General features: G+C 48.6%; 6 protein-coding genes across 6 annotated transcripts; 5 read left to right on the forward strand and 1 right to left on the reverse strand.

The window, feature by feature from the left end:
* Window positions 1-17: 17 nt before the first annotated feature.
* Window positions 18-1,580, forward strand: HPODL_02023 (Boron transporter 1; the record flags this gene model as incomplete). Its single annotated transcript, XM_014081632.1, has 1 exon — window positions 18-1,580. One exon carries the CDS (start codon window positions 18-20, stop codon window positions 1,578-1,580), a length of 1,563 nt encoding a protein of 520 aa, XP_013937107.1.
* A 27-nt stretch (window positions 1,581-1,607) lies between these two features.
* On the forward strand, window positions 1,608-2,678 carry HPODL_02024 (Protein of the endoplasmic reticulum, required for GPI-phospholipase A2 activity; the record flags this gene model as incomplete). Its single annotated transcript, XM_014081633.1, has 1 exon — window positions 1,608-2,678. The coding sequence occupies one exon, from the start codon at window positions 1,608-1,610 to the stop codon at window positions 2,676-2,678; it is 1,071 nt and encodes a 356-aa protein (XP_013937108.1).
* Window positions 2,679-2,781: 103 nt separating this feature from the next.
* HPODL_02025 (uncharacterized protein) lies at window positions 2,782-3,237 on the forward strand (the record flags this gene model as incomplete). The annotated part of the gene is made up of 1 exon (XM_014081634.1): window positions 2,782-3,237. The coding sequence occupies one exon, from the start codon at window positions 2,782-2,784 to the stop codon at window positions 3,235-3,237; it is 456 nt and encodes a 151-aa protein (XP_013937109.1).
* A 146-nt stretch (window positions 3,238-3,383) lies between these two features.
* Window positions 3,384-5,729, reverse strand: HPODL_02026 (Aconitate hydratase, mitochondrial; the record flags this gene model as incomplete). The annotated part of the gene is made up of 1 exon (XM_014081635.1): window positions 3,384-5,729. The coding sequence occupies one exon, from the start codon at window positions 5,727-5,729 to the stop codon at window positions 3,384-3,386; it is 2,346 nt and encodes a 781-aa protein (XP_013937110.1).
* A 741-nt stretch (window positions 5,730-6,470) lies between these two features.
* On the forward strand, window positions 6,471-9,158 carry HPODL_02027 (Heat shock protein; the record flags this gene model as incomplete). Its single annotated transcript, XM_014081636.1, has 1 exon — window positions 6,471-9,158. One exon carries the CDS (start codon window positions 6,471-6,473, stop codon window positions 9,156-9,158), a length of 2,688 nt encoding a protein of 895 aa, XP_013937111.1.
* A 156-nt stretch (window positions 9,159-9,314) lies between these two features.
* Window positions 9,315-10,052, forward strand: HPODL_02028 (Eukaryotic translation initiation factor 6; the record flags this gene model as incomplete). Its single annotated transcript, XM_014081637.1, has 1 exon — window positions 9,315-10,052. One exon carries the CDS (start codon window positions 9,315-9,317, stop codon window positions 10,050-10,052), a length of 738 nt encoding a protein of 245 aa, XP_013937112.1.
* Between the last annotated feature and the right edge of the window lie 111 nt (window positions 10,053-10,163).

The following is a 10,163-nucleotide window of genomic DNA, read 5'->3' on the forward strand; positions in this document are numbered from 1 at the left end:
AGCTCCATATTTATGCCATGAGCCAATTTGTGCCCGGTCGTGGCATATATACGGATATCAAAACACGACTTATTCCGTACTATGCCTCAGACATCACAGATGGCTTCACATACCGCGTCATACCGGCCGCAGTGTACATCTTTTTCACCAATCTTTTACCAGCCATGGCCTTCGCACAGGACATGTATGACCACGCAAATAGGTCGTACGGCACCAACGAGGTGCTGCTTTCCTCTGCAATGGCTGGCATAATTTTTGGCCTTTTTTCAGGCACTCCTCTGTGCATTGTTGGAGTGACTGGCCCGATATCCATCTTCAACTACACAGTCTACAACCTGATGGAGCCTCGAGGGACGCCTTATTTCCAATTCATGTGCTGGATCTGTCTGTGGAGCATGGTTTTGCATTTCATGGTGGCCATCACCAACAGTGTCAATTTCATGCGCTATGTCACCAAATACAGCTGTATCTCTTTCGGTCTGTTTATTAATATCGTCTATATCCAGAAAGGAATCCAGATCCTGACACACCAATTCGCAATCAGAGACGATTCGAGCGGTTTCGCGTCGATAGTCGTGGCTCTCGTGATGGCCTTGTTTGGCCTTGCTGCACACTTTTTTGGCACTAAGTCGCACTACGTTCACCCGCTTTTCCGCAAGTTTGTGAAAGACTACGGTACCCCACTCAGCGTAGTGTTTTTCACAGGATTTATCCATTTTGGAGGCCGTCTAAAATACGTCGATTTCGCCAGGCTGCCAATCACTCGCTCGTTTCGTCCTACGTCGCCAGACCGGCCTGAAAGTTGGTACATTCCCTTCTGGCAAGATATATCCGTTGGCGATGTGTTTCTGGCACTGCCTTTTGGCATTTTGCTTACCATATTGTTCTACTTCGATCATAATGTTTCTTCTTTGATGTGTCAATCAGACGAATTTCCATTGAAAAAACCAAGCTCATTCCACTACGACTTTATGTTGCTGGGGATCACCACAGGAATTTCTGGAATCTTAGGAATACCGGCCCCGAACGGCCTCATTCCTCAGGCTCCCTTGCACACAGAGGCGCTCTGTGTCCATGAGCACGATTATGCTACCGGTAAAGACAGGGTGGTTCGAGTGGTCGAACAACGGCTCAGCAATATAATACAGGGACTGCTGACACTGGTATTGATGACTAGACCCTTTCTGGTGGTTTTAGGCCAGATCCCCCAGGCAGTTCTCGCCGGATTGTTCTTCATCATGGCGATTGGAGCCTTGAATGAGAATGAGGTTGTGCAAAAACTCCGGTTTCTTTTCACAGATCCTGCCTCAAGGGAAAACATGGGTTTTCCCCGCCACTACTTTCTGCTCCAGCGGAAATGGTTTCTCATTTTTCTGGCTTTGCAACTGGCAGCTTTTGGCTTCGAGTTCGGTATCACGTGCACAAAGGGCGCTATAGGGTTTCCTGGCGTCCTAATGTTCTTCATGATTCTGGCAATCTACTTTCCGACCTTTATTCCGCAGGACCAGCTGAGAATGCTTGATTCGCAGGCTGCGGACGACCTAATTTTGAAAAGCCTTAAATTCGAGAAAAATGAATAGATTCGGTTTCTATTAATAATTTATTTCATGATAATTCTCATATACCTATTATTATTGTCGCCGGTGAGGGCTTCCTTGGGCGATGACTTGCCTGAATTCCAAACGTGTGTGAAAAAGTGCGATATTTTGACCTGCAATGGCATCTCAAAATACTCTGATGTCTCAGAGAAAGAGCTTCTGCGTTGGAAGTCTCAACAGCAGAAATACCACATGTTCCAGGAACTGCCGCTCTCGTGGGACTTGCGACTCATCGGCTGGGACTGTTTTCCTAATTGCGACTACCAATGCCAGCGAATAGTCACCAAGGACCGTCAAAGCAAGAATCTCGAGGTCTACCAGTTTCATGGAAAATGGCCGTTTGTTCGTGTCTTCGGAATCCAGGAGTTTTTCAGCACCATATTCAGCATTGGGAACTGGTTTCCTCACTATTGGGGAGCAAAGATGATATGGAACCAATGTGGGAAGGAGATGAGAGCAGGAAACACGCATTTCGTCAAGCTATACACGGCATACATGGTCGTAGCTGTCGTGGCGATGTGCGCTTGGTTTTTTTCTACATTGTTCCATCTGAGAGACACATGGAACCGAGAGCGACTGGACTATTTTTTTGCCGGAGCCACCGTGCTGTCTGGCTTCTACGCGATCGTCGTTCGTGTGTTCAAACTCTATCTTCCAAAAAACGATCTCAAACGCCAGGTTCTCGCAGCTGGCACGCTCCTTGCATACTTCCTCCATGTTGGTAGGCTTCTGAGTGACTGGTCGTACACTTACAACATGCAAGCTAACGTGGCCTGCGGACTACTTCAGAATGTGTTGTGGATTTACCATTCCATCAACTGTTTCAACAGATCCAGACGCTCTGTGTCGCTGAGAAGTGACCTCCTGAATAAAGAGATCAACTGGACGCTCACGCCGCTGGTTCTGGTTGTGAGCGTGAGTGCAGGCATGTCTTTTGAGCTCTTTGATTTTCCGCCTCTCTTCGATCTTCTCGATGCACATGCTCTGTGGCATTTCGCCACTATTTGGCCAGCCCTGTACTGGTACTCCTATATGATCAAGGATGTGGAAGAGGGTCTGAAAGACAGGAAGTACGAATGATGTAGACTACACCACTAAATTAAGACTTTTTAAGTGCGACTTAATTTTTTGTCGTAAATTATGTTATTCTTAATTAAATTCAATATATTTTAATATTCCACCCATGTCTTCGTTTAATCAGATCGACCCATCAGCACAATATTCTCTACGATGTCCGTTCTGCCGCTGTAAAATCATCTCTTTAACACCTGCGAAGCCCCGGTACGCTTCTATATCACCAATATCCACGGAATTCGCATTTGTCGACCTTTCTCCTTCATTAGAGATCAGCTCTCATAAACCTGACCACAACGATATTTTCTTCCATGTGGGCTCAATGTGGGACTTTGATAACATCGGAGTGAGTAGACCGTCGTCGGAGATAGCCGTTGAAATGGAGAATCTGGAGAATAAGGACAGGATGGTGCTGCAAATAGCAAGATTTTTAACGTGTGCAGACTGCGATAAAGGACCACTCGGTTTTGCAGCACGGCACAGATCTGCACCACCAGACAAACCAGAAAACGGAGAAAATCTGATCTACTTCCTTCGTGGAGGATCGTGTCTCTACGATAGTTAATAATACGAGAATAAGTATTTTCACACAATCAATATAATGGATAGGTAATAAATAAACTTGTGAAACCAAACAGCTAGGCTCGCCGAAACTTACCACCCTTCTATTAAGTAAACGTCACCAGCTTCGACAGCATCCGATTTCAGTCCTTATTTTCTGGAAGCACCCATTTTGTTCAGAGCAGAACCGTACTTGAACCACTCGATTTGCTCGTCATTATAAGTGTGGGACAATGGAGTAGACCAGGCCTCACCTTCCTTAGGGTGGACAACCATGGTCACGTGCTTACCTGGGGCCAACTCGGTCAGTCCAACAAGGTCAATCTCATCATCTGGGTTGATTCTGTCGTAAGCCTCTGGCTCCACAAAGTTCAATGGCAAAAGACCTTGCTTCTTCAAGTTGGTCTCGTGAATTCTAGCAAAGGACTTGGTGATGATAGCAAATCCACCAAGGAATCTTGGCTCCAATGCAGCGTGCTCTCTGGAAGAACCCTCACCAAAGTTCTCGCCACCAATAACAACCCACTTGATACCATGGTCTCTGTAGTAGGCAGCGGTCTCTGGAACACCGTGGTACTCACCAGTGTAGTGGTTCTTAACAGAGTTGGCCTTACCGTTCTCAGCGTTGATAGCACCAATCATGTAGTTTTGGGAAATGTTTTCCAAGTGTCCACGGTACTTCAACCAAGGACCTGCCATAGAGATGTGGTCAGTGGTGGTCTTACCGAGAGACTTGATCAGAATTGGCATTCTGTAAGCATCCTTGCCATCCCATGGCTTGAATGGCTGCAGCTTTTGCAATCTGTCGGAAGTTGGGGAAATGTTGACTTCAACAGAAGATCTCTCCTCTGGTGGAGCCTGGTAGGTGTTTTCACCAGGGTCGTATCCCTTTGGTGGAAGACCAACACCAACAGGTGGCTTCAGCATGAACTCGTTTCCGTTAGCGTCCTTCAACTTATCAGTCAATGGGTTGAATCTCAAATCACCAGCAATGGCGTAGGCGACAACCATCTCTGGAGAAGCAACGAAAGCGTGGGTAGCTGGGTTACCATCGTTTCTGGAGGTGAAGTTTCTGTTGAAGGAAGACACAATGGTGTTCTTGTCACCCTTCTTGATGTCTTGTCTGTCCCATTGACCAATACATGGACCACAGGCGTTAGCCAACACCTTACCACCAAAGTCGTGGAAGACCTTCAATTGACCGTCTCTTGCAATGGTGGCTCTGACTTGCTCGGAACCTGGAGTGACAGTGAAGATGGACTTGGCCTTGAGTCCGTGTGACTCGGCATCCTGGATGATGGAGGCAGCTCTAGACATGTCTTCGTAGGAGGAGTTGGTACAAGAACCGATCAGACCAACCTTGACCTCCAATGGCCAGTCGTTGGCAACGGCAACCTCCTTCATCTTCGACACTGGGGTAGCGAGATCTGGAGTAAATGGACCGTTGACGTGTGGCTCCAGGGTGTTGAGATCGATCTCAATCACCTGGTCATACTCACAGCCCTTGTCAGCAGACAGGTAGTCCTTTTGGTAGATCTTGGCGAACTCAGCAATTTGAGATCTTCCGGTGGCATTCAAATAGTCAACCATAGACTTGTTGAATGGGAAAACGGAGGTGGTGGCACCGATCTCGGCACCCATGTTACAAATGGTTGCCATACCGGTACAAGAGAACGTGTCAACACCGTCACCGTAGTACTCGACAATAGAACCAGTTCCACCTTTGACGGTAGTAATACCAGCCAATTTCAAGATGATATCCTTAGGAGAAGTCCATCCAGACATCTTACCGGTAAGCTTGACACCGATGATTTTTGGTGCCTTCAGCTCCCATGGCAAGCCGGCCATAACATCGACAGCGTCAGCACCACCAACACCAATGGCCAACTGACCCAGACCACCAGCGTTAGGGGTGTGTGAGTCGGTACCAATCAGCAACTCACCTGGGAAGGCGTAGTTCTCAAGAACGATCTGGTGGATGATACCAGAACCTGGTTTCCAGAAACCAATGTTGTACTTGGCACATGCAGATGCAAGGAAATCGTACACTTCCTTGTTCAGGCTGATGGCTCTAGCCAAGTCAGCCGGACCCTCCTTCTGGGCCTGAATCAAGTGGTCACAGTGCACAGTGGTTGGGGTGGCAACCGATGGCATACCAGCAGACATGAATTGCAGGATGGCCATTTGGGCGGTGGCATCCTGACAAGCAACTCTGTCTGGTCTGAGTTTGAGGTATGAGACACCTCTTTGGATGTCCTGTCCGTGCGGGTCATCCAAGTGAGCGTAAAGCAATTTCTCAGCGTACGTCAAAGGTCTGTTGAGTCTGCTTTTGACAATCTCCAGGACCTCCAATTGCTTCTTGTAGTTGATGTAGTTTCCCTTCTCCAACAAGTTCTGAGGCACCTTGGAGTCCTTGGTGATGTCAGAGACAGTAGCCATGGAACGCGAAATGCGTTTTGTAGCCGATCTGGCTGTTCTCGATGAAACCGACAACATGTTTGGTTAAAAACAAAAGTGGTGTCGATGGTGTATTTATAAATTATGCGTGCAGGAGGAAAATAAAAATTGCCAGCCGGATGTCCACCAGGGAAAATCTGGGGGTTGCCCGGTGGTCCACCAGGCGGGCCTGGTGGAAAGTACGTCACGCAGGCAGTTGTTCTGCATTGTAGTCATTAGAAAAGTCGGCCCCGGCACGACAAAAGCCGCATAGCTGCGTGCAGGGCTCCGTTAGTCCAGGTACGCCGAGCCAATGAGAGCCCGAGGATTTGTAAAATACAGGGTGAAAGGGTGGTTTGATAATGGTCGGAAAAAAGCAGTTCAAGTTGCTGGACATGGCTGTAGAAGGTGCTACAAACATCTACAAGACAGGATGAGCTTTTCGTGGTGGCAAGGGCGTTAATCCTGATCTGCAAAAAGGCAAAGCCGAGATCGGCTTTTGCACCGCCATGTTTTGCAATGATCACGGACGGCCATTTTTGAAAGTCCGAGTATGGAGAGGGAAAATTTTTTTTTTGCGAGGATCATAGATTTTGCCACCAGCTACTTCCATGCACCAGAAAAATCATATTAGATAAGCATCCTCAGACCAAGATATACACACCATACACCAGAGACCACCAATACACACCAGATATTACTAGAACTTTCTGTGCGGCTCTAGATCACCAGATGATCAGAAGAGTCTCATGTCTTAATGCTGTATAAATTGCTTTCCTTACAACTGCAATTTTGCTAATCATGGATCAATCACAATTTACCGACAGAGCTTTAAACATTGTGACCACAGCTCAGAAGCTGTGTCAGCAAAACAACCATGCTCAAATAGTTCCTCTCCATTTCCTTGCTGCTATGACTCCTATGTCTACGGACGGGGAGGCCATATATCTGAAGACGTTAATAGAGAGAGGCCGTTTTGATTGGCAAGCTTTTGAGCGCACAGTCAACAAGCACTTGGTGAGACTGCCAAGTGTTGAAGGTAGTAATACCGAGCCTTCGTTCTCGGCATCTGCTGCCAACATTATTACGAACGCTAATAAAATTAAGGGCCAGCAAAAGGATTCCTACATTGGCCAGGACCACATTTTGCTGGCGTTGCTCGAGGATTCCACAATTAAGAGCATTTTGAAGGAGGTTAACATCAAAGTTGATGCCCTTAAAGCACAGATTCAGGAATTAAGAGGAAACCAGAGAATTGATTCCAGACAGGCCGACTCGTCGCAACAGTTCGAATTTTTGTCCAAGTACGCCATTGACCTAACCGAGAGAGCGCTACAGGGTAAAATTGACCCGGTCATTGGCAGAGAAGAGGAGATCAGACGGACGATCCGGGTGTTGGCCAGAAGAGCCAAGTCGAACCCATGTCTGATTGGTGACCCTGGTGTTGGTAAGACGAGTATAGTTGAAGGAGTTGCGCAGAGAATAGTCGACAACGACGTTCCAACTGTTTTGCAGGGTTGCAAGCTGTACTCGCTTGACTTGGGTGCTTTGAAAGCCGGAGCAAAATACCAGGGTGAATTTGAAGAGAGACTCAAGGGAGTTCTGAGCGACATTGAAAAGTCCCAGGCCATGGTCATCCTGTTCATCGACGAGATCCACATGTTGATGGGCGACGGAAAGTCTGATGCTGCCAACCTGCTGAAGCCAGCTCTGGCCAGAGGCGACTTCCACTGTATTGGTGCCACGACTGTCACTGAGTACCGCAAATACATTGAGAAGGATGGTGCTTTCGAGAGACGGTTCCAAAGAATTGACGTGAGAGAGCCTACAATCCAAGAAACAGTCGCTATCTTGAGAGGTTTGCAGCCAAGATACGAAATCCACCATGGTGTGCGTATTTTGGACAGTGCTTTGGTGACCGCTGCTCAGCTCGCTTCCAGATACCTCACCTACAGAAAATTACCAGACTCTGCTGTCGACTTAATTGATGAGACGGCAGCCGGCGTTGCAGTTGCCAGAGACTCGAAGCCGGAGGAGCTGGATTCGAAAGAGAGACAGTTGGAGTTGATTGAGGTTGAAATCAGCGCTCTGGAGAGAGACCAGGATGCCGACAGCTCTACAAAGGAAAGACTGGAAGCTGCCAGACAGCGCAAGCAAAACCTCGAGGAGGAGCTTGCACCACTTAGAGAGAAGTACGACCAGGAGCGCGCGGGCCACGAGGAACTGACTGCTGCCAAGCGGAAGCTGGACGAGCTGGAGGTCAAGGCCCAGGACGCCGAGAGACGGCACGACTCGCAGACCATTGCCGATCTGAGAATGTTTGCCATTCCAGACGTGAAGAGACGGATTGAGGAGCTCGAGGCCAAGGTGATGGAGGAAGAGGCCAAGAGCGAGGAGTTCCTGGTGAAGAACGTTGTTGGCTCCGAGCAGGTTGCCGAAACCGCTGCTCGGCTGACGGGCATTCCAGTCAGTAAGCTTACGCAGGCCGAGAACGCCAAGCTCATCACGATGGAGAAGGAACTCTCTTCTGCCGTGGTCGGCCAGGGCGAGGCCGTCAAGGCCGTGTCAAACGCTATCAGACTGTCACGGTCTGGTCTGGCCAACCCTCACCAGCCAGCCTCATTCCTGTTCCTTGGTCTTTCTGGATCGGGTAAGACCGAGCTGGCCAAGAAACTAGCAGGATTCCTATTTTCAGACGAAAGGGCCATGATCCGGATCGATTGCTCCGAGCTGATGGAGAAATACTCCGTTTCCAAGCTTATTGGTACCACTGCCGGATATATTGGCTACGAGGAGGGTGGTATGCTCACCAACCAGCTTCTGAGAAAACCATACTCGGTGGTGCTTTTCGATGAGGTTGAAAAGGCCGCTCCTGAGGTGCTGAACGTGCTTCTGCAGATGCTCGACGACGGCAGAATCACGGCTGCCAACGGCACTCTCGTCAACTGCTCGAACTGTATCGTGATCATGACGTCGAACCTTGGTGCTGAATATATCAACGCCTCGAAGGGAAGCAAGATTGACGAGGAGACCAAGAACCTGGTGATGTCTGCTGTGCGCGCTCACTTCAGACCAGAGTTCCTGAACAGAATCTCTGCCACAGTGGTGTTCAACAGACTCTCGAGACACGCCATTGCCAAGATTGTCAAGCTGAGATTGAAGGAAATTGAGAACAGGTTCGAGCTTAACGGCAAGTCGCTGAGATTGGATGTGGACGACGGCGCCCTGGAGTACCTGTGCAAGAAGGGCTATTCGCCAGATCTGGGTGCTAGACCTCTGAACAGACTCATCCAGAACGAAATTCTGAACCATCTCGCCATCATGGTGCTTAACGGACAGGTTCAGGACAAGGAGGTGGTGAAGATCACCACGAACGAGAAGGGCATTGTTGTGGTGCCTAACCACGAGGTCCAGGACGCGATGGACATCGACGACTGGACGGACGACGCTGATGACGACTCTGGATACAGCACTCCAGATTTGGACTGAACGACGAACTAATGTGACCGAAATGAGACCGATATGTAGACAGACTAATTAGATATGGATTATACGATTAGAAATTAACTAGTAGCTACCGATGCAGAGATGTACATGGCTATTAATTTTTCAGAATTTTTTTAATCTTTTAAAAAAATTTTAAGAATGGCGACTAGAACACAGTTTGAGAATTCCAACGAGGTCGGCGTGTTCGCTAAGCTCACCAACTCGTATTGTCTGGTGGCTGTCGGAGGCTCCGAGAACTTTTATTCTGCCTTTGAGGCCGAGCTGGGTGACGTGATCCCTATTGTGCACACAACCATTGCAGGTACCAGAATCGTGGGCCGTATGACTGCAGGCAACAGAAGAGGCCTGCTCGTCCCTACACAGACAACAGATCAAGAACTGATGCATTTGAGAAACAGTCTTCCGGACTCTGTGAAGATCCAGCGTGTTGAAGAGCGTCTTTCAGCCCTGGGAAACGTGATCTGTTGCAATGACTACGTCGCTCTTGTGCATCCAGATATTGAGAGAGAAACCGAGGAACTCATAGCTGACGTCCTCGGAGTGGAGGTGTTCAGACAGACCATTGCGGGAAACGTTCTTGTTGGATCTTATTGCGCTCTTTCGAACCAGGGCGGTCTGGTTCACCCTCAAACCCCGATCCAGGACCAAGAGGAGCTCTCGTCGCTGCTCCAGGTGCCCTTGGTTGCCGGTACGGTGAATCGCGGTTCCGCTGTTGTGGGAGCAGGCATGGTGGTCAACGACTGGCTGGCAGTCTCTGGACTCGACACTACGGCTCCAGAGCTCAGTGTGGTTGAGAGTATATTCAGATTGCAGGATGCACAACCAGACGCCATCTCTGGCAACCTCAGAGACACCTTGATTGAGACCTACACATAGACAGACGCTAGTTCCTTCGAAATAAATGCTTATGTAATAATCACCAAAGAGCTACACCACCAGCATTTTTGTGTTTTTTTTCCAAGTCGCAAGTAAACTTAAATCATCGTT

Source organism: Ogataea parapolymorpha, chromosome I (assembly GCF_000187245.1).
Source record: "Ogataea parapolymorpha DL-1 chromosome I, whole genome shotgun sequence".
In the NCBI taxonomy this organism is placed as follows: Eukaryota; Fungi; Ascomycota; class Pichiomycetes; order Pichiales; family Pichiaceae; genus Ogataea; species Ogataea parapolymorpha.